The sequence below is a fragment of the Peromyscus californicus genome, unplaced genomic scaffold, assembly GCF_007827085.1.
Source record: "Peromyscus californicus insignis strain IS unplaced genomic scaffold, ASM782708v3 Scaffold_1__1_contigs__length_55948999, whole genome shotgun sequence".
Lineage (NCBI taxonomy): Eukaryota > Metazoa > Chordata > Mammalia > Rodentia > Cricetidae > Peromyscus > Peromyscus californicus.
In genome coordinates, this window is record NW_026294492.1 from 1,120,744 (window position 1) to 1,143,882 (window position 23,139).

Consider the following 23,139-nt stretch of genomic DNA (forward strand, 5'->3'; position numbering starts at 1 on the left):
AGGCTGAAGTTGTGTCTTATCTCTAGGTATGAATTGAATATGTTTGAGATGACTGAACAAATACATGGATGAATGAATGAATGAATTTCACCCAATCTGAGTAATCCATGAAAATGTCTTCTCATGGTTTGACTTCAGTATAGGAAGTCTGTGTTCTAGACTGTCTTTGTTTCCAAAGGAACCCTGGGATGCGAGGACATGGATGCCAGTGGGCCAAGGTGGCTGGGGGAGCTTTGGATATAAGGGTTAAATGAGGAACATATGAGAACTGTGATGATTCACACTGCAAAGAGCAAGCAGTCACAATAGAAACACATGATAGAACAGGCTTTTAGAGCACACTCTTGGACATGTTGATATAGCACATCAGAACATTCCATGCAGGCTTTCAGATTTCCTACCTCTCCACACTATCTAACCATGTACCTGTACAGTGTCCTTTCTTTTCTATTATCATCATCATCATCTTCCTCCCCTCCTCTTCTTCTTAACAGGGTCTCATTGTGCAGCCCAGGTTAGCCTTGAATTTGCCATCTTCCTGCTTCAGCAGAGTACTGAGATTGTAGGTGTGTGCTACCACATGCCTTAAAGAATATGACGGTAAGTTTTTTTTCCAAAGATCTTTGAGTGAATGAAGTTCTTATTTCAATGACTTTTCAAAGAGCAAGGGATGTTGCCACTTCAGAAACATCAATTACCTTGCTAATTTCCTCTTTTCTGAGTCCCAGCTGGTGGATGTTTTCTAAAGACCCAGGGATTGCTGGACCTTGACACTGTTGGTTATACTGACATCCACTGAATGCCAACTGAGCTACCCCAGTGCTAGTCTAGGCTACAAATAAAGAAACTGAGGCATGGAAGAGATGACTTTCTGCTAGGCTAGAGGGTCTAACATCTGCATTTCATATTACAACATGTTCTCCATGAAAAAAGTAGGTCATGATCATAATACTTGCTTTCTTTGTATTCCTGAATCTGAATTTTACTCTGTGAACTTTACTATAATCTGCATTGAAGAAAGTGAGGCACAAACATACACAGAGCTAAGCTATGTCTGGAGAACTATGAGGTTTGCACAGCATAGATCTCTGTTCACTGTTTATTTGGGTTGTGGTGTGTGTATCTAGTTACAGGGGATTAAGATGAATGCTCCCACTTACTCATTCCATCCATCCACGCTCCCGCAGGAGAGGAAATAGAAAGAAGATTTAGGGCAGGGAACTCCCAAGGATACTCGTCATGGTCCAGCATTCAGGCTATGAACTCTCCTGTGGCCCTATGCTGAATCCTAGGAGTTTATACTGGGGAGGGCTTCCCAAACGGCATCAACATACATCAGAGGGGCAGAGAGGAGACGGGCCTTTTTGCTTTACCTCTTTCACAGAGACTCAGTGAGCCATTCCCTGAGTAGTCCACACCAGTTTATCAGTTACTGATTTGTATATTCATTGGCGTGTGCATGGTTAAAGCCAACTACAAACACTCTAATTTTAGAATTCCATTATATCTGACTGAAGTGCAAATGGAAGCCTATTCAGTTGGGGCCACTGCAAGCAAGCCCATGGTTCCTGTCTGAAGCTGGTTTTATTGCCTTAGACTGGTTACTGAGATGGCTAAAACCCCACAGAGGCCAGCAACTGCCAGTGTCTGCCCAGTGAACATGACTCCCATATAGGAAAGGGTCCTTGGCCAGGAGGCTATGGCTCTTCAAAGAGGCAGCAAAGCTGTGGCAGCCTTTCATGTGGCACTTTGGAGAATTTTAGAAAATGACATTTCAAAAGGAGAAAAGTACCTTTAGAATCAGATTTTACATTAGGGCAGCTTCTCCTCAAAGGTCACCTTACTTCTTACAGTTGGATTCGTTGCTACTTGTGGCCGCAATCTCACAGGCAGGGTGGGTAGGGAAGTACTTGGCTCAACAGTCTTCCCTTCTCTGGCCCTCAAGTCTCCCTCCCCCCAGGACATGTGATATGCATAACAGGGACACAAGGGGTCCAGGAGCCATTCCACAGTGTTGGTAAGATTCATGTAACATTTTGATACATTTTTAGTTTACACATTGTACATAATTAAGCACAAAATCATTGATTTCTTCTTACAACTATCCCATAGTGGCTGTTCTGGATGAATAAACAGAGTGCTATCTATTAAGTCTAAGAGTAAAGGTCAATGGGTTTTTGGACAACTTTCTTGTCCATGGCTAAGAATGTTCACCTAAGGGTCACCTATAAAATTTCAGTATTGGAAATGATAAGAGGAAAATTTCTAAAAAATTCCAAGTGGTATCTGAGGCCATTGGGACCCACTTCCTAACATCATTATTGATAAGTAGAGAGTGCTGTATCAATAATAACCAGGGACTCAACTCAGTTTCTCATTCAGGTGAAATGCTAATGTACAAACTGACCAAGGCTTTCAGGAATATTAATACACTGCAATAATCGTGAGTTACTCTAAGCTGCTATACAACTTAAAGAGGACAACTTGTGCTACTCTGTTTGAGAAAGCTCCCCAGCAAATCTTTCTGACTTCCACAAAGAAGTGAGGGACTGAGAGTCATCAATGAAAAGGCCAAGATAAAAGGCTATCATGACAGTGTATTTATTTATTTATTTGTGTGTAGAGGACATATTGTCAAGTAAAAAAATGGCTGTTTAAATTTTAGTCTCTTTAAAGAAGACATCAAATCTTTAGTTTTGAAGTTTCATTAACAGAAACAGATCATTTTAGGAAATTAGTCGAGTTTAGATTTCCCAGCAGAGATCAAGCAAAAAAGGACTAACCAAAATCAGGCAAAAGCATCTGTTTTCTGGATGGTACAACTTCCTGGCAGGAAGAAAAAGGGAGGGTGCTGGCCAAGACTACTCTGTCTGGAAGATGTGAGTGAAGTTCCTTCCCTCAGGATGCTGATGAGAGGACCAGCCACCTCCCGAGATGAAGTGAGACAAGGAGAATTGTGGTCTGAAGAAACGGCAGGTCTGCCTGAAATTTTAGATGACTGAAAACATCAAGCCCAACACTAAGAGATATAAGCCAATGTGAATTACACTGTCAGAAAAATGTTCTGGTCCCAGGTCTCAAGACACTAAGCAGTCAGAATGTACAAACAGCACAAAAGCTAGTTTCTTGTTTACAGGTAGCCTGCTGCAACTGGAGATACAACAGGCTTTTGCAAAGAGTTCCTCATCAAGAGAGTCAAGAGAATGATGCCACATCCTGATGTGCTGGCCAAGATCCAAGTGCAGTTGGTCACACTTTGACCATGAGGGAAATGTGGGTTGAAGCCATGACAAAAAGATGCCTGAGCAAAGTGTGCTGGATTGTTGCTCCTAAGGCTGTTGCTTTGAGGTGCTAAAGCTATTTGTCCATCAGGCATTGATTTAAATGCTTCTAGATTGTCAGACAAGAGGAAGTCCTCCAGCTGCTTACAGTTAGTTCAGGAAGACAACGGCAAGGCAAGAGTCCTGTGTGCGACAGGAGGGCTAGTTCAGGAAGTCACTGAACATGAGCAGGTGGTCTATGGCACTAGGGCCCTGGACAGGGAGCCTGAAAAAAATGATATGGGTGTCAAACAGAAGGCTGCACTCAGGTCACCCCTGGACTATGGACATGGGGTCAGGGGATAGGATGGTCAGGAGGGGGCAGCATCTTCCCAACCAAGCACAGAACACATTGGTAGGAAAGGTCAGTAAGCAAAGGCTATCATTTGAGGGGTGGCTGCTGACATCACACTGTGCTGTCAAGTTTGGCCTTTCATCCTTACAGACACCTCAAAGTCCACACTGACTAGAATGGGTAAGGTTTTGATGCTCTCTTCATACTTTCACTGGCTCCTTCTATAGTCTCCCTGGAACTGAGTTTGGTATACTTGATTACAAAAGAAAACAGCCTCAGTCTGCTGGTGCTGACACTGGGCTCACAGTTTTGCCAGATTTATGTTTAAAGGTTATAACACAGAGGAGAGGGAGGGGCTACTCTGTGTGTGTGTGTGTGTGTGTGTGTGTGTGTGTGTGTGTGTGTGTGCCAACACCACATAGATCTTGAGCTGAACCATCACTGGCCTGGGCAGTGTTCATAACGAAGAACACAAAATCTATCAGGTAGATTTTTATCCAAGGCTTCCATTTTTAAAAATGTTATACAATAATTTTCTAGAAGTTTGAGTAACTCTGAAACATTTTTCCTTGGGAGTGCATGCTTATCTGAAGACAAGAAATTCCAGATAGAAAGGTTGTGATACAAAAGAACTAGAGACCATCCAAATAAATCAGGCAGAAATGTCACTGGAGACTCCTTCACAGACAATTCACTTTCAAACAGCACACTACTTTCTGTGAACTAACAGCAAAGAGATTTTTAATGCTTACTTGAGCTCTTGTGAACTGGTGGCCAGCATACTTCGAATGCTTTTGTCCGCCAGGGGGCAGCCAGACAGACTGTAAGACAGGCCAGGAGACACAGTGAGTGAACCCCCCCTAGGTAGCAAGCAGAGCCCGAACAACACAACACAAAGTTGAAAATAAAAAAGTTCAATGCAGAAGAGCAATGGGCCAAGTGCTGTATACTGAAATTTTATACCATTAACTCTGAATATCATCACACATATGTCTAAGAAAGCATTTCTGCTAATAATAATTTTTAAAAAATTACAACAAAATACATGTTCTCTTGGTTTAAATTTTTGAGAAGAATTTTGCAAATTCAGTGGTCTAACAATCACTGTGTAACATGTAAATTAGCATGTTTTTGAAGAGCAGCATACAGCACTCAGAGGGTTGACACAGAATTCAACATTTGTACTTTGACAGCATTGTTGAGGTAAGCTGAAAACAATAAATTGAAAAGACAGAATCCACCATGAGAAAAATGAAGTCACACCTTCTGTGTGAGGCGTAATTACCAGTCACATGACCACTCCCATCACACCCTGGAGTTGGACATCTGCCACCAAACAAAAACAAAGACAGCCAGAATAGTAAGTATGTTTTAAAAAACTTAAAAAATTTCATTGTTTCCAGTTTAGCTGCAATGTCTGCAAGGGGAGTTAAGCACCCTGGAGAAAGCTGCAAAATGCACAGGGTTAAATGAAATGACGCCTTCACATGTAGAGCATCATTGAGAACAAGCAGGTGTAAGGCAGCCTCTGGCTCTGCTCAACTGGCAGCTGGAGATTCCTGGACCACGAATGTGCATGCTCAAACGGCAAGGCATATATGTCTGCACTTTAAAAGTAAGCCAGAGAAGGGAGAATTAAGAGCCAGCATGTCACCTTATGATATGCTTACGTTATTAAGTCCTTTTTGCTTTCCTTGCACTGGGGGTACTTGGGTTTGGGGCTTGGGATGGTCACCTCCCCTGGATACCTTCTTTCTTCCAGGGCCTCCTGGAACGGGTCCAAGTCTTCTGGCTGCAGACAGAACACAGCTTCAGAACCACATACAGCAACACAACTCATCAGCAGAAGGTTCACTGGCTGCAGGTTTCCTGTCTGTTCTTTTGCCTCTCTTCTATTTAAAACTCAAAGGTACCACTGTTGTGATAAGGGGCTCTTCTGAAAACGCAAGATGAATTGTCCATGGGCTGCTAAAACTTTACAGGGCTCTTGCTCAGGACCAGTGGATGTTTTAGCAGCCAGAGAAAACACATCACCTGGTTTTTTGTATCTAGTGTCCAGGAAAGAGCTATATGTGCATGGCTATTATAGGGACACCTTTTATTAACAGGGACCCGTAAATCTAATATTCTGCCTGAAAACATTTTAGAGTGGATTTTTGCCAGTCACTAGTGTTTTACTACATGTACTTTTCTATGTCAAGGCAATGGAAGACCAACTACATTAATGTTGTAATTTAAATTAAAAGGCAAGTTTACTTCTAAGACAGTCTATGATGAAGAAGCTTTTGTCACTGGAGGGAGGCTTAATTTTAATTAAAATAAATTCAGGGATTCAACTACCATTTCTTTCTTGATGGTCATGGTTTAACTGTGGAAAAAAAGAATGCTTAAATTTAGCTTGCCACTCAAATTTGATCCCATTTTTACAATGCCTAAATACTTAATTCAATTTGAAGACTGAAGATAAGAACCTAAAGTGGTTTAAATCAGAATGGCCCCCACAAGATCATGTTACCAGTTGGTGGAACTATTTGGAAATGATTAGTGTGGCCTTGTTGGAGGAGGTGTGTTATTGGGGTGGGCTTTGATACTGGAAAAGCCTCCTGCCATCCTGAATGTACTCTCTGGCACCTACTTGGGGTTTGAGATGTGCGCTCTTAGCTGTTCTGCTGCCACACCTTCTCTCTGCCATCATGGACTCTAACTCTCTGAAACTGTAAGGCCAAATAAACACTTTCAATTATAAGTTGCCTTGGTCATGTTGCTTTATCACAGCAACAGAAAAGGAACTAAGACAGAGTCTCAGCTGAGTGAGATAGTGCATACCTTTATCTCTAGCATTCAGTAGGAGAAGGCAGGGAGATCACCATGACTTTGAGGTCAGTCAGGACTACATAGCACAAAAAACAAAAACAAAAAGGGCTCAAAGGCAGGCCTCTCCACTTGTTCCTTTTCCACTGTAAGACAGTGTTGGTTTATAAGTGGGCTTCTTATTCTACTCATTTTTTTCAAAGTATGAAGATGTTAGAACTTTCAGATTTGAGCACTGGAAAAAGTCTCCAGTAAAGAAAGGGGAGTCTTGAGGAGATGGCTGAGTGTGCAAGAGTGGCTTGCCCTGCAAGCACAAGGACCCACATTTGAATCCTAGGCACCCATGCAAAAAGCCAGGGATGGCTGTGGGTACAGTTAACGCCAGCACTGGGAAAGGAGAAGGAATCCCAAGAGTTCACTGGCAAGCCAGGCTAGTCTGTTCAGCGAGAGACCTGCCTAAAGGAAGTAAGGCAGAGAGTGACACAGGAAGATATCTGACTTCCTGCTCTGAGCTCTGTATGTGGGTGCACCTGTATATGTAATACCCATAAACACACAAAATAGAAAGAAAATACTCTCTTTTGTCCAAGCGGTAGTATACTACAGCAGTAAACTAATTTGAAAGTCCAAACTACTTGGAAAAATGTGCTCTAACATAAGCATCTTAGAAATACTGCCATAAACAAGAAGTCAGATGACTCTACTAAGATATATTATGCAAGAAGTATAACCTGAATGCTTGAGCAAGAAGTATAGTCTGAATGAGCTTATCTGTAGCACACAGTTATTAAGTTTTTCTTTTAAATTAACTTGGGTCACATTATATGGCTCAGGTTGTCCTAGAACTCTTGACTCTCCTGCCTATACTGCCCTAGGAAAATGCAGTATAATTTTCTTTGAAAATAATATGCTCTTTTCTGTATTTTCCTAGAATAAACCATTTGTAATGATGCATACTTATTAGAAAATAAAATTTGAAAGAGCCCATAGTCCGTTTCTCTCAATTCAGTGTCAATTATACATTTCCCAAGACAACCAAAAATGTTTTTCAAGTCCCTGTCAGCTAAAGGTCAAATTTAGGGAGAAAATGCACTTTCTCTTGAAGAGTGTGCAAATGACTCTTCTTCATCAAGGCCCCGCTTGGGTTGGTACCAAATATAGGCAGGGTCAAGGAGAAGAACTTACGGTAATCTCTTTGGGGTCATCCTCATCTACCCTCCGAGGCTTCATTTTAGTGTAGTCTACTGGCAAGTCCCAGCAATCCCCCTCACTCAGCTGGAAGCATCGGCTGCTCATCACTGCCTGCTGCTGGGGGGACATGGGCTCCAGGGGTGTTAGGACTGGGCAGCAGCTGTCTCGAGGCCTCTGCTTGTTCATGCTCAGGTCCAGGGTACCATTTTCATCCACTTCCATGTCTGGATTCTGTTGAAAGAAAGATGTATAACCCCGAAGGCCTGACTGACTTTTCCACCTTTCTGTCTTTCCCACTTGAGGATGACTAAGACTGAGTTCACCAATATAACCCTCCATTCCCCCCTTCCCATTAACACACAAGTTAACCATCACAATCTGTAGGCATGCCTGCTACCACAGGCTTCCCAGAGAAATTGTTTGGAAGATTCACCCATCCATTCATCTATCATCTATATATTCGTCCATTTATCATCCATCTATCTACCCACCCTTCTCCCTCCCTCTGTCCATCATTCATTCATCCATGTATTCATTTATCCTTCACTCATCCATCCATCCTCCACAGATCCATCCTCAATTCTACCATACATCCATAATATACCAGGTTAATTTCCCCCCTTCATTTCACTGATGACAATAATTATAAAGTGAGTGAGAAGGAAAAGGAAAGGACTTGAATGTTGATGAAAGGATGGAGAAGGAACTAGACTTTTCCTTCTGACATAAAATCCAGTGCCAAGAGATTTTTATTAAAAAACAGGTGGTATGCACTACAATTCCCCAGGCCCTATTATGGGGATTCTGCTCTGAGTTGATCTGGGTATCTTCATATTTGCTACTGAGTCAATGAAAAGTGAGACAACACACACACACACACACACACACACACACACACACACACACACACACACACACATTGAAGTAGGTCAAGCTCTTCAGAGTCTGTTTTGCTGGCAAAGGGGTGAAGGTATTTAGGTGGCAGTGGACAAGCACAGTCAAAATAACCCTCCATTTCCCCAGGAGAGTTCACTCTTTCAAGAAAAAATGTGCCCTCCAACTGGAATGACTCCATGGTCTCTGATGTCTAGCCACCTTGTCTTCTGGTTGGGCAGGTAGAGGACACGGGGACAAGGGTCTTGTCCTTGGAGCTGTGCTCTTCATATATTTTTAGTGTTGTTTTGCCAGAACTGTCAAAGCACCCCAGATTCTAAGCTTTGATACCAATTTAGATGCATCATATTGGAACCATTATCCCAACTGTAACATTATTTTTTAAAAAGGACAAAACAAACAACCCCAGGGGAGGTTCCTGTCTTTATTCTCACAGGGAGGAATGGTTTCTGTACTAGCCTTGCATTTCAGTAGCCCAGATGGCCATAAAGAGTGCATGTTTCCTGACACTGTCCCACTATGGTGGAATAAAAATAGCAAAGGAATGGAAGTACTTGCAAACCATAAGGTGATTGACCTTTCTCCATTCATATAAATTACAATGATTTATGACAACTACTGTCAGTGCCCGGAGCCTCCAGACACAGAGGGCAGGTGGTCAGTGCACAGTCTCTACTTACTGCCACACTGCTTCCTGCCTAGAGCCCTGGGGAGACAGCTCACTCTCTTCCCTGCCCATCCTAATGGCTTTCTCTTCTGCTTTGAGTGCCAGCAGTGCTGCAGTGGGCCAAGTGATAAGTGCCGATCTGATGGAAGGAGAGAACCTCTGCTGGTTATCCTCTGACCTCCACCCATGAACCATGCTATACCTGCTTCTTTCCACACTCACACATACATAAAATTAATAGCTTAAAAGGGGGAAATGGGAATAATTGTATTATAATCTCAAAACAAAAAATAAAAAAGTGATTTTCATGATAAATACAATTCCTTTAACAGATAAGAAAAATTAAACAACAGAAACCTTTCTTGAATCTTGTAGCACTGAGGGTACCACTGAGATAACAGTATCGGTTGAGACCACAGACTATCAAGAGTGCAGTCAGATGTCACCATTTTGCTTCCCTATCCTGGTAACCTACTATGCATGTGGCAAAGGGATAGGCTCATATTTATCTAACAATGCTACCACCAAACCTCCTTGTTTAAACAGCAAGCTGTACCTCTTTTTGGCTTTGTGTACCCTGAAGCTGAGACACCATAGAGATCAGGGGTGATGGCTGTGCTAATGTCTCGGACACAAGCTAGAACTGGAGGGGACCAAAACATCTGTCCACTGTTCTGAGGCCAGGGCTGTAGGCCTGGCAGTGAACAGACTCATAGCCAGCTCCCATGGGACACGGCTGAGACCCTGTGCATACCCTGGCAGTGCACAGGTCCTGTGGCTTGGTGGACAGGTTCTGTGGCATTTCACGGCAACGTGTAGACAGGTTGAGGATGGCTGTGGCTGCCATGTGTGCGGCCTCCATGTCATGTGTATAGTCAAAGCTGCTCTTGCTACATGTGCTACTGGCGCTGCTGCCACCACCACAGCTGAGGTTGCTGCTGCTGCTGGGTGCATAGCTGCTGGTGGTGCTGCTGCTGGGGCTGGCATTCTTGCAGTACCGCTTGGCTGCAGAGACAGAGGACAGTGTGGTTAGGCCCTGCACCCAGGATGCTGAACATACAACTGGTCCTAACCCACCCATCTTTATACACACAGAAATGGGGGTTATTCATGAAGAACCAAGATTCTGCCCATTCTGCACTATGCATGCTTGAATGAACAGAGAATTGGGGTGACCTTGGGAGAGGATCACTCTTGTTTTGACAGGCTGCTCATGACAGCTGCAGCATCTACCCACTTGGGTAAGACAGGACTTAGCTACTGTAAGTAACTGATTCCTTTGGTAGATCCATCAAGAGGCTGACCACTCTTTTTAGCCATATGTGGCTGTGGATACCAACTGGGGTTTAGTCCCCTGTGTAGTTGACCCAGATTCTCAGAATCCCCAAGAACCATCACTAAAGCTGTGGGGACTACGGGCTTTGTGAAAAAGCTTCTGGCAGGGCATGCATACCAGCTACTGTGAGCCAAACACCTCTATTCTGTAATTCTTACACAGGCTTCTGGAGTTAGAGGGAAAAATGAGCTTGGCATATGTTTGAGAACAGAGATCTGTCCCTGGTAAATGTGGGACACTGGACAGCAGCGGGTCAGCTTGTCATCTGCCTGCAGGGGGTCTTCCCTTGCAGATCCCTTGATCAGCATCCTTTTATGCCAACACCTTCATAAATAGCCAGCAAGTACTTAGGAGCTCACAGGATATTCATTTTCCATCAAGACTAGATATTCCAGATAGAGACACCCTATCCAGCCTCCTAAGGGTGAGGAATTACCTAAAGGGAACTGTTAAGAGGGCAGAGAATGGCACTAGGCGCTGGGGATGTACATGGACTAGGTTGGCTAGCTAGGGCAATGCTTAGAGCTATCTTTCACTCACAGGCAATGGCTACCTTAGTCATTCTTATGGTAACTGTACCTGTGCCTGTGAAAAGACTTATGGCTGGCCACTACTCTCTGGACTTGTGGCCTCAGGGTCATTAGCTGCTCTGTACCTAGAGCCTGTTCCTGGCAATTGTCCTCCAAAGAGGACAAAACACACAAAATGAACCATAAGCCTTCTAAAAGAGCTAACACAGGCTTTGTAACTCATACTATAAAATTATCTCCAAACGCAAATGAACAACCACAGTGAAATGACCCTAGTTGGTAATGTGAGTCTCAATTAAATGTTGCCTGCTTAAGACTCAGGGGAGGTATAGTATTGGGAAAACATTTTAATAAAACTCAGGTTACTTCAGACAAGGCCATGATGACCAGATCCTGGGGTAAGAGTGACCACCCCATTCTAATCTTAGCCCCCACACCAGGAAACAAACTGCATAAGCAACTGTTTCATCCAGATTCCTTCCAAGGGACCACAGTCAGTTTCCAATACAGCTCATGTAGGGCAAACAGCCATTTGGACACAATGTTAATTATGCAGGGCTAGTTAATCAATCAGCCTCAGGGCAGCTCAGGAACACTGCACTGGGTAAACCGAGGGGGCAGTGGCCACCTGTTCATTCTCTTCTCTCTCTTTTGTAAATTCCATCAGTATGATTGTAGAACTGTGTGTGTGTGAACAGTGGATTTTCACCATGCACAGCTTATACCAGGGTCCCTGAGTGACTGAGCAAGAACACTACAGGGGGACTAGGCAGAGGCCTGCACATGGGCACCGAGGGTTACACTGGCCACACCTGCCATGCTTTGAAATGTTGTGGATGTGGACTCAAGTTAATAATTCTGCATCATTAACATTTTTCATAAAAAAACAAGAACATGAAAATGCTAGAAAAATTCAATACCACATATGAAGTTGTCTCTGGGATAAAGCTCACTACATAACTCAGGCTAGTCTAGAACTGAAGAGCCTACTGCATCTGCCCAACAAATCAAGTTCTGGTGTTATGGGCATTTACTATCACTTTTCAAGAGGATTTATTTTGTTTTCTTTTTAGATAGGTAAGGCTAGGCACCAGTCTAGGAAAAAAGATAATTTGATATCTTCTTGTTTCTTTTTTGAGACAGGATCTCACTATGTAGAGCTGTGTCAGGGCGGAAGGATGGCATTCCCACTCAGTGCTGTCTCTGGTATTTTAACTATGCCCTGCAGCATCCTGTCCCCATGGTAATTGCTTCCCAGGTCAAATATACCAGATTCTCTAGCTTCCCACCTCTCTGTGGATTCTGCTGCATATGCACTTCACAGATACAGACACTGACGCTGTTCAAGGCAGCAACAGACACAGAGAAGCACCCAGGCTGCAGTCTAGGACGCATGTGTCCTGTACTGTCCCAGCATTTCAGCTGCTCAAAACACTATATTTATGGGCAACATTTTACTAAAATAAATCTTTAAAATTATTATATTTGTTATCTTACTTTGATCACTTTCCATTATCTTGAAGTCATAAGTGTAAATACGGTGGTGCATGTACTTTTCCAGTGGTTTAAGTCATGGAGATGATGCCTGCATTCTGACAAGTGGGCAGTGCAGAAGTTTAGCAGGTGACTGAATTGTCAATAACTTCTCTATGCATCTTCCCATTTCCATCACTCATACAACCAGGGTGACAGTCACATCTATATTGCTCCTTTTTCTTAGTCTAAATAACAACTTCTGTTTTATGCAAAATGAAATTAACAGTACTTTAAGTATTCGAGAAAGCAATGTCTTTCATCCTGCTAACACTGCCTGATATCCACAGAACTGTCAGTCTGAGTCACTAAGGCCACACTCAGCATGGCATTCATTCATGGTGCATAGTGAGGGCATCTACCTGGGATGTTACTGTCACTGTCCTCCTCCATGTCTAACTAGAAAAACAGTGGCTAATACACTTTTCTTTCTTAGCAAAAAGGTCTATTTCAGATGAAACTATGTATCCTAGGTACCAACAGATGATGGGAAATGAGAAGTAAAGGCTTCTTCCTTAGAGGCCACCAGTGGTTGATAGCCAGGCAGCCACATTAAGTGCCATACCTGCTTACATTCTATCCCTGACTGAAGAAGACAGAATATCATCACCCATCTCCAGGGCTAAATATGGGCTGCCTTCAAAGACTAAAACCCTAGTGGGAAAACCAACACAAAACCTACAGCTAGAACCTCTTCAGCAGCCTGCTCTGCTTATGGAAATTCTCACACTCCTTGGATGATATCTGTTTATTTTGCATTTTCAGTTTCCCTCAGGGAATAGACACATGACCATACAATCATGAGTTTCATGAAAACCAGACAGATAGGAATACAGGGGCGTTGATCACTAAGGTGGGTGCTGTTAGAAGGAGAAATAGCTCCCTTAGTCCTAAACTTCTGTGTTGTGTACTACAAATGGGCAGAGATGAAGATGGAGAATCCTCCATGGAAAACAGGATTATCCTGGAGCATATGTTGGAGACCAGGCCTACAGAGGGCCTGATTACCACCTCTGCCGGAGCCACTGTCTTCCTAGTCCTTCCTCCCCCATGGCAATGCCTGAAGACTCTGAGGGCCAGGCACTTTGCCCACTGGGAGCTAACATCCTGGCATGCTCATTGGTGAATCAATCCAGGGATGGGACACAGAGCTACACTGCAGGCAGGCAGTGTGTTTTCAGAAGACACGGGTAGCTGCCGTAATAGGCTGGAAGGCAGCCATAGAATTAAATAAGACACTTGGTGCTGCATAAAGAATCGAGCAGAAAAGGCCCAAGAGGAAGATTTTCAGGCAGCAGAAGAGAAGCAAGTCTCAGGCATGGCTGTGGCAGACATAGAAATCCAAGCCACAAAGGATTAATGTGAAGGACCTAGGCTGATGGCCCAGCTGCCTGATGCTAGTGTCTGGGATGTTGTGGAGTCTGGGCTAAGGTGAGAGGGCTAGTCCAGAAAGCATACTGGCATTTCTGAGTGACAAAGAAAAGGCCCATAGATAATCAGAAGTTTGAACTTGAAGATTTTGGAAGAGTCAAAGGGAAGAGGCAAGAGTGGGAGCTGTGGTGGCCCTGTGAGCTGCGCCCAAAGGTGAAACACCCAGGCCAGCAACTTGTCTTACAAATGGCCTGGTGGCAAAATTTGAGGCCATGAGGTCCAAGCAGGAGTTAAGTCCTGGGATGTGCTACTAACCTAGACAACAGCCTAGACCACAGGTGAGATGGAAAGTAACCATGGGCTCATAACCACAGATAGGGAATTTAAAATTTCATATAACTTCCATGTCAGGAGACATCCTTCTTTTGGCTTTCTTGTTAAAATTTAAAGATATAAGAGCCATTCTTAGTTGCCCACAGGGGAGGGAGATGCTAACTTCACACACATGGACTGTGCTGTCCCTTCCCCTCCCATTCCATCTCATCCTGTACACATCCTCTTCCTATGGGAGGTGTCCAGATCCACACTGTGACAGAGAACATGAGGAGGCTGTTTGCTCAGCCCCTTCAGCTGAACCTTGTTCTTCCTTCTGGCCTCCCCAGGTCACCTGTGTGCTCCCAAACCAATGGGTATCCCTGCATATCAAGCCTACTCCAGTTCTGGGCACAAGTGTATGGTCTACCATTTGGTGGCATTCATTCAGTCCTTAGACAGAATGGCGCCTGCTTCCTTATGCATGAGTGCATGTCACACACCTGTATTTTTTATCTCACCTATGAATCCTTCTGCCCAGAAGGACAGACTAAGTAGACTGAAGGTGGATAGACAGCAGACACTGGTGAGGTGTCTGGGAGAAGCAAGTGGTTGATGGAAGGTTTGCTGGCCGCAGGGGAGGTTAGGTAGGTAAAGAGCTGATATCCAGGCCCTATGTGTTAGCTACACCACTCACCTCCAGTGCTTAAGAACTATCGATTCTGTCAGGCTGGAATTTATAGTCCAGAAATCTCTTATTTCTCCAAGATCAGGAGATACTTCTTTGTCTGAAAGAAGTCTGAGGCAAACGGGGTGCTTCTATAGTCAGTCAACTACATTGGAATCTATCTATTGGTGCCTGAGCACAGGGATGGCTTCCCCAGGTGGGGCCTCTCACACAGTCTCATGGCTCAGAAATTTTTTCCAGGATGGGCCCTTTTCAGATATAACTGCATGCCAGCAGAGACAGAAGGAGAGAACTAGAGCTTTGATTTGCTTCCTCAGAGAGTTGTGGTGGAAGGCTGCTGTTCCTTTTTTCCTTGGTTTCCTGAGAATCTAATGCTGAGGTTTAACTGAGCATGCTCAATAGACTGGTCTTTTCTGGTAGACCAATGGAAAGCATGGCTCATCCCAAGTTTGCAAGACAGATCTCTGTCTGGACTTGAGAGAATCAGAACCAATAAATATGCTCACTCCTGCCTTTATGGTGGGAAAACCACCTCATCTCCACTGTTCATCACAGAGGCCTTGAGGAGGGACTCTCAGTGTCTCAGTCCCCCTCTACTTTCAAGGAAGTGAATACACTAGCAGGTTTTTTGATCCAGAACCCTGTAGCTCATAAAGTGCAAAGCTTATAGACCAGGAAGGGATGCATGGCTCTAAAGACACCATGGCCAGCCGTGACTCTACCTGTGTGCCAGGCTAAAGTCAGTAAGGTGAAAAGAGAAAGCCTTGTCAACTGTCTGACAAAGCACATCAGCATGTACCATAGCCTTGGAGTGGGAATGTGAAAAACAAACATCTGATGAAAAGATTAACTGAATCACTATACGATGTCAAAGGATTGAAAAGTCTATCAACTGAACTTACATCTGTGTGAACACAAAAACCCAAAATACTTATTTCTATGATGCTTGTTTCCCTACCTTTGTTCTATGTGTATTTATCTGCCTAAATATTACAGAAGTGATACACATGGATGATCAATATGTGATATGTCAAGAAATATTAAATGTCAGTCATAAAACAAATTACTTGTTATCTCTCTAAGAAAAACACATCTTAGAAAGATATACAGCAGCTCATGTTGAACTGTTAAAAGGTTTCTGAATCCACAGACTTTTAAATACGTTTTATGTGTGTGTGACTTTAAGTATCTTTTTCAGAGAGGGGCCCTAATTCCTCAAGAGCCCTTCTTCCTCCATCTACAGGAAGGTATCAAGCAAGACTCTGACATCATCAGATGACTTGTAGGTTATTTTTGCCATCAATTCTAAAAGGCAGGTGATCCTTCAGGGTCAAGTGTCCCACATTGAAACTGACCTTCCTCCTCAACATCCAGAAAGAGAGGGAACGCAGGCCTGGCTTGCTCACAGAGCTGGCTAGGTGGCAGTTATCAGCCATGCCTGCATCAAGAGCCCTGTGTATCTTTTAGGAAATACAAATACACAGAAGATCCCAGCAATTCCACCTTCACTGGTCTAGGGTGCAGCCTGTGCATAGACCTTGAGCAAGGCCCTCTCCTCAGAGGCTTCTAATGTGTACCCTTGAAGAGCATTGTCAATGTGGAGCTTCTCAAAAGAGTTCAATCTGTTTCTTCCAGTGAAACTTGTCTTGGGTATTTGCCTTTAAAAAAGGTTATTAGATAAGGGTACCAGCTCAGTCACACCCCAAAACACAGAGAGCCTAGGGCCTTGTTCTCTATATCATGTAAGGAGGCAGAGGCCAATGCCTTGGAGTCATTGCAGAAAACTGTGCCCCTCCGACCCACAGGTATGTCCACCTGCCCATCCTGGGCCGAGGGGCTTTCAGCACAGGACTCTGCCATGTGTGCTGTGCCTCTGGCACCGGTGGGTAAGCATGAATAGTGGCTGATCTGCAGGACATGGATACACACAACAACAACATCATCAATGGCAATGTGTCTCTCATGTATAAGAGTGTGCACCTCCTACCATCGTCATATCCTTTGGGGGATATGTCCCTGGTTTGCACCTTGGGAGCTATGGCTCTTTTGCCATAAGTATGGTTGTCGTAACTGTTGTATTCAAACGAAGTCTTGGAATATTTCTCAAGCTCCTTGGCCAGGTTGGAGCGTGGTGTTGTTGTGGGGACATTGTTTCTGTAGCCATACTGAGGGATCTCAAGTTGCTTGACAAAGCACATTGGCCTGGAAATAAACAGATAACAAACAAATGGCTTGCTTTCTCATGGCTGTGCATGCAACATGATTCATGTCTATCCTAGTACATATGATTTCTTTCATGTATCAAGGATTCGAGACCTTTCACAGATTAAAATTTAACCCCCCAAAAAAGACAGTCTTATTTAATTATATATCACAAATAAAGTACCTGCCTAAAAGTCAATACTAGAACTAAAAAGAAGAAATAAAAATGCTTAAAATGTGTTTTATCATTTTTCTCTCACTTTCAGGAAGAATGATGATGAAAATATGGCACACAAGGTTGAGGAAGCATCTGATGTACAGGAGGTCGCATCTGATTGCATTTGTGGAGGTTACAAAGGGTTGTGGAATCACATAAAATGACATGGACGCCTAAGAAACTTTCCTCAAAAATAAGAGGAAATAAAAACACTTACGGACATAGAATGAGACAAAACTGGATCAGAATTTATCTAGTTGGGTATTAAAATGCAGTTGTAGGAAAACCTTTGATCAAATAGTCATGACCTTTCAATTTTTTTTAAATCTAGTATTCCTTTATTTTAGACTTTAGGATAAAATATTTAAATGGAGGAATTTTTGATTCTTATTCTTTTACTGATGTTCTGTCCTGTGTGTCTATTTCATAAGTGGAAATCACTTATGCCATAAAAGGTCCCCTTATACTCTAACCAATTTCTCTTCTATACAATAGACACGGACAGAGGTTTAAGCATGTCAATTTCAAGTCTTACCACTCATCGATTAAAACTTTTTCTAAGGTAAAATATCGTTAAAAGTCATTTCCATATCAGCATCATTTTTGAACAGTGTATCTATTTAAAAGCTTAATTTCAGGAGGGCTTATTGATCATTCTATTTCTGATTTATGTGAAACGTTTAAAAGAAAAATGGGTGTTTTAGCAGAAAAGAGAAATACGGTGAATCCATGTGTGAGTGTTGGCTCACAGTCCATTTACAAAGGACCATCACGGACAACTTGTTGTTCGGTGGATTCACACCTGGATATACTGCCGTACCTCACTGGGAAATACTGCCGGTTCGTCATCCTGGAACACTGCTGCGGTTGTACCTCACTAGAAAACACTGCTTAAGCCTCACCGCCTGCCCCTCGGCCGGAAACACTGCCTGTTCCTCGGCCGGAAACACTGCCTGTCCTTAGGTGGCAATACTGTCTATTCCTACCGGATATACCGCCTTGTACCTTTTTACCAGATACGGCGCAAGTTCCTTGACCGGAAACACTGCCTATTAGCCGGAAACACTGCCTGTTCTACCGGAAACACTGTTCTCAACCAGCTGGAACTAGGAAACACTGTCTGTCCTTGGCCCCAAATACTTCCCGCATCTCCCTGGGAATAACTTTCTGGACCTCCGGTGTGTGAAACGGCAGCTGTTAGGTAAGGGCTTGTGGGAGGCCACAGAGCAAAGGCCGTTCTCCCTGGGACCGGGGTGGTGATCCCAGGGCTCCGCGTGCACCTTCTTGCCCGACTTCCACAGTCTCCAGTTCATTGGGCCAATGTTTAGAAAATATAAAAACTGCTTTAAAAAATTACCCAGAATTCTTTCAGACTTAAAAGTGTTGAACTCTTAGTATGATTTTTAAGTATTTAAAAACTGACATATTTTGCTCCTGATTTCACATGGCATTTGCCATTTCTTTTAGTTGCTTAGGTTTTGAAAGCAGCTCTTACTGTGTGGTATTAGAATATGAATGTTACATTACTGAACTAGTTTCTTTCATTTTTTCTTGCTGTTATAACTTTTGACAATATCCAGCCATTTATATAAGTTGTTTCTTCACTGATTATTTCTTAAGTTTATATTTAATAGTAGTTACAAGAAAATGAGTCTTTGATTATTTTTGTTTTTGTTTTATTTTTGTGATACTAGACAGAACCCAGAGTATTATGGGTTATAGGCAGTCACTAAACTAGAGTCATACCTTCAGTCCCTTACTGGCAAATTCTAGGCAGACAGTCTACCACAGAGCTGTGCCTGTAGGTGACCTGGCCTTTATATGTTACTCAACAGTATATCTATGCCACTTTTATGGCGGCCCAGTATGGTTACAATATACACTTTCAAATTACCAACTTACTTGTCTTCAGTTCACCAATTCAGCTTATTTACTTCTTGTTGAAGCAATAGTATACCAATTGATGGGCTGTTGTTTAATAAGAGTATTTTATTAGACAGGACAGTGCTTCACAAATGCATAAAGCTCTAGTCCTTGCCTTGGTTCAACACTTGGCAGCAGAAGGCACCGTTTGAGTAGGTGTTGCAGAATAGACAACACTTTTAGATTAGAACCCAGCATGGGATGAGAACAATCCAAGGAAAAAACCTTCAGAGTCTAAGCAGAAGAGAGGAAAACTATGAGCACCTTTGGAGATGGGAACTTCTGGGACCTTAGGGCCTAACAACCTTTCCATTCACCCTATGGCAAGGCCAGAGAGCCACAGCTGGCAGGAGTCGATCCTGAGCCTTGGAAAGATGAGGACCAAATCAGAGGGATGAGCAGGGTTATGTGGCCATCAGGGATGGCAGTAAGGGTCATGGGTGCAGGTATAGATTACAGGACCCTTCCTTAGTCAGCGGGCTTCTCAAGTGTCCAGTTCCTGCTTGGCAATTTGTCATTTTTATTTTTACTTTTTTTCTTTAAATCTTGACCACTTACGTTACTGTAGATTTAAAGTTTAATCTCTTTTCTCTTATGCTAATGAGATATGGAGAATACTAAGTTGCTAGATTGACACCTCTCCTATAGGAGGTTATACCTGTTACTTAAGGTGAGCAACAGGGATGGAGAACAGGTAGGTACCAGGGGGAGATGACCAATGTCCTTGCCATAGGCCAAGTGCTGCCTAGAGAACCTAAGCTGTAGTAGGTGGAGCTCCTAGGCTTTTTATGAATAGCTGGAGGGGACTTGTTTCTGTTTAGAGGCCTGCCCCCTTGACTGACACACCGGCCAGAGACACATAGGAGCATTGCCCACCCATATGTAGTTGCTCTCCCCTCTCTCCTCTTTATTTGGTGCTTGATTTATCTTTCCACTGCATCAACTTAGAGGGACCCTGAGTCATAAAGCCACAGAAACAGTAAGGGTGTGCCTTAGTTCTGAACATCAGGATGGAGGTGATATTTGTAGTTACCTGAATGTCTTCTTAGTCTCAAGGGCCAAGGAGTTTCTCAAGACACCCAAACACAGCACTTGCTATGGAGGAAGTAGACTTGAACCTGCACCCATGTCTACAGGGCAGTCATCATGAAAGGGACTCTGTACCTTTCACAACTGGTCAAATCAGACAGAAGGAAATGAGTAAATTCCTCTAGTTATAAACCCTGCTCACAATTTCCCACATCTCCTTTGGCTAAGGACTCTCCTTCCTTAAACAGCCTGGGGAGTCGGGGGCAGGAGGGTTGTCCTCATGCTACCAATGATTAATGGACTGAGAAGTGGAGAAGTCCTACGAATTGTTAAGTATTCAGTCATATCTGTAAAATGATTGTGGCAGTAAATAGGAACCTGAGAGACATACAAGGGGTTCTTCAAGGTTCTCATCACAATGCATAGAAACATCAAAAGTCAGAGAGGGATTACCTTGGAATAGAGGAACTATAGCTATTTTTATTTTCTTACTTTTATTTAAATATTTTTAATTTTCTGTAAATATTTTAATTTGTTACCAAAGGAGAAAGGAAGTTAAATTAATTGCAAAAAACCCCATGAAATACTAAATGAGGACACGAAGACATTTCTACCTCTTGCATAGTGATTTTCTCTAAGTAACTTCTCCCAAAGAAATACCTTTAGCAGAAGCCAAATGCTGTACCTATGGGAAAGTATTCATCATCACTCTTTAGAGACAGCCTATATGTCTTAAAGCTAGCACTGAGTTTTGACTGTGGTGTGGCATCCACCTAACCAGGTATATTCAGATGTGACCACTAGGATGATAGTTAGCATCTGTGTGCAGAGACAAAGACACTGTCATGAGACTAAGAAGGCAGAAGTACATTGGCTGTCATAGATGTCATGAGATGTGTGTGAAGTCTCTGAGGAATGTAGATGTCTTCCTCTACTAATAACCATCTTCCCAAATTTGGAAAATGGGAGTTCAGTCTTGCTCCTCAGGCCTTTTCCACTTTAACATGCAATACTAAGTGACTTCAGGTAAGTCATGAGCTCTTGCACTCTGAGTGTCTTGCCTGTCAAACGGCAGTGATGCCACCTACTTCCACCCACATCTTAGGGTGTATGAGGATAAAAGGTGATGACAGCTTTGATGACTTTTCATACATAAAACTTCCAGGCATGGGTAATATGGCATTCATCATTCTTGCATTTTTAAAAAGAGCAGTGCCATCCATAAGTAGGTGATGTACCTTGCTCCAAACTGAGATAAAATTATATTGGGCTACTAACATTACTGATTTTTAAAACTTCTCTTTTATTTAGCATTCATAGAGTTATGAATTATCAGGGCTGCAGATCATATAACTATTTCTAATTCTCTCAGATCAAAAGTCACACTGATCCACTGGAGACCTGGGAGTTACACTGACCTCCAAGCTTCCACATAATGTTGCATGAGAGAGGGCACAAGTCTCAATTTCTAATCTGGCATGTCTTTCCTGTGCGTAAAGCACATCTACCCTGTGGAGTGTCCCAAACACTCCCCATGCTCTGTGTCTGGGATGGATTCTGATGGAACTCCATGAATGACACACTTCTGTTGAGTACCTGAGGACTCGGTCTGAGGCCTGGTTGGACTTGGACACGTCACAGCTCTGGTGTTTCTCTTGGGCCTTTGCCAGTTTTTCTGCAGCAGCAATAGGGCATCCAGAGAGGCTGTGATAGAAAGAAGATGTAATTGAATGGTCACAAATGCCTTGCCATACACTGATGCACCCACCATGTGTATCCTTCAGTCAGCCAAGAAGACCCTGAGGTAGATGGCACTAAGGGAGTTTCCCAGCCTGCTTGGTGCTGTGTATTTCCTGGGCTCTGGCACACTGCTCTGATGGCAACACCAGGCCTATCCAATGAATATGCCAAATTCACAGAAACAAATGAAACACAAGCTGGTTAAAATTTCAGGCAAAAATTCTAGAGTGTTGGCCATTTCTGGAGAACAGACAGTGGCCGATAAAGAAAGAGTTTTTGACAAACTCAAGAGTGGCAGTTAGCTGGCTGTACCAGAAGGTGTCACTCTGAGTTGATGCCACAAAGGCATCTACCTGCAAGGCTTCAGAGATTCTGACCTCAGCTAAGGAGGGAAGGAAAGAGAAAGCAGGTGCAATAGGACTGTGTCCCAGTGTGTTTAGTAACTAGTTCAGGTGGTCAGTATGGCAGAGGAAGCAGAGAGGCTTCTTTGTTTCAGCTGCTTCCTTGGGGAATCTTGGTGTCTACATGCTGCCTCTGTGTGTTCTAGATATGTGTGGGTATCCATCCATGTGCATGCATGTCCTGAAGCCAGAAGATGGCTCATTGCACAAGACTATGTGGGGACCTCCTGCTTCTCTGTTAGCTCCTGCAGATTTAGTACCAGAGAAGCTCCACCAGGCCTAGAACTGTGGTCTGTTTTATTGTAAACTTAACACCAATAACCAAGCTGCTTGTTGTGACTAACCAGTCAGACAAAAATTAAGAGAAATTTTACAGCTTCATATATTTAGGAAGAAAGCTAAGTCAAGGCAAGACAAACCTTAACAGAATCACATTCTGCTACTGTAAAAAAGAAGTGATCTGATAGCACCTGGATTTTCTAAGGATCTTTGTGTTTCTTATAATGTCTGAAAATGATGGAGAAGAAAGCTGGAACTTGTCCCCATCAAGAGTATGATTCAGCAGTGGTCCAGTTAAAGCCATTGACCTGGAGTACTGTCACCACTGGTGTACCTACCCCTACTAGAGCTTTTGGGCATCTGTTCATGTTTTAGTGATGCCCATGCTGTTGACAGGGGA

General features: G+C 43.2%; 1 protein-coding gene across 22 annotated transcripts in view; it reads right to left on the reverse strand.

The window, feature by feature from the left end:
• Myt1l (myelin transcription factor 1 like) overlaps positions 1–23,139 on the reverse strand; it is a 403,345-nt gene that overhangs the window by 63,975 nt on the left and 316,231 nt on the right. For all 22 annotated transcript variants that reach the window (XM_052745749.1, XM_052745740.1, XM_052745742.1 and 19 more), the window contains 6 exons: positions 21,916–22,023; positions 16,936–17,150; positions 9,933–10,183; positions 7,612–7,848; positions 5,286–5,407; positions 4,368–4,436 (listed from right to left, as the gene is read on the reverse strand). In XM_052745749.1, the coding sequence (XP_052601709.1) occupies positions 4,368–4,436; positions 5,286–5,407; positions 7,612–7,848; positions 9,933–10,183; positions 16,936–17,150; positions 21,916–22,023 (1,002 nt within the window). The remainder of the gene's footprint in view (positions 1–4,367; positions 4,437–5,285; positions 5,408–7,611; positions 7,849–9,932; positions 10,184–16,935; positions 17,151–21,915; positions 22,024–23,139) is intronic.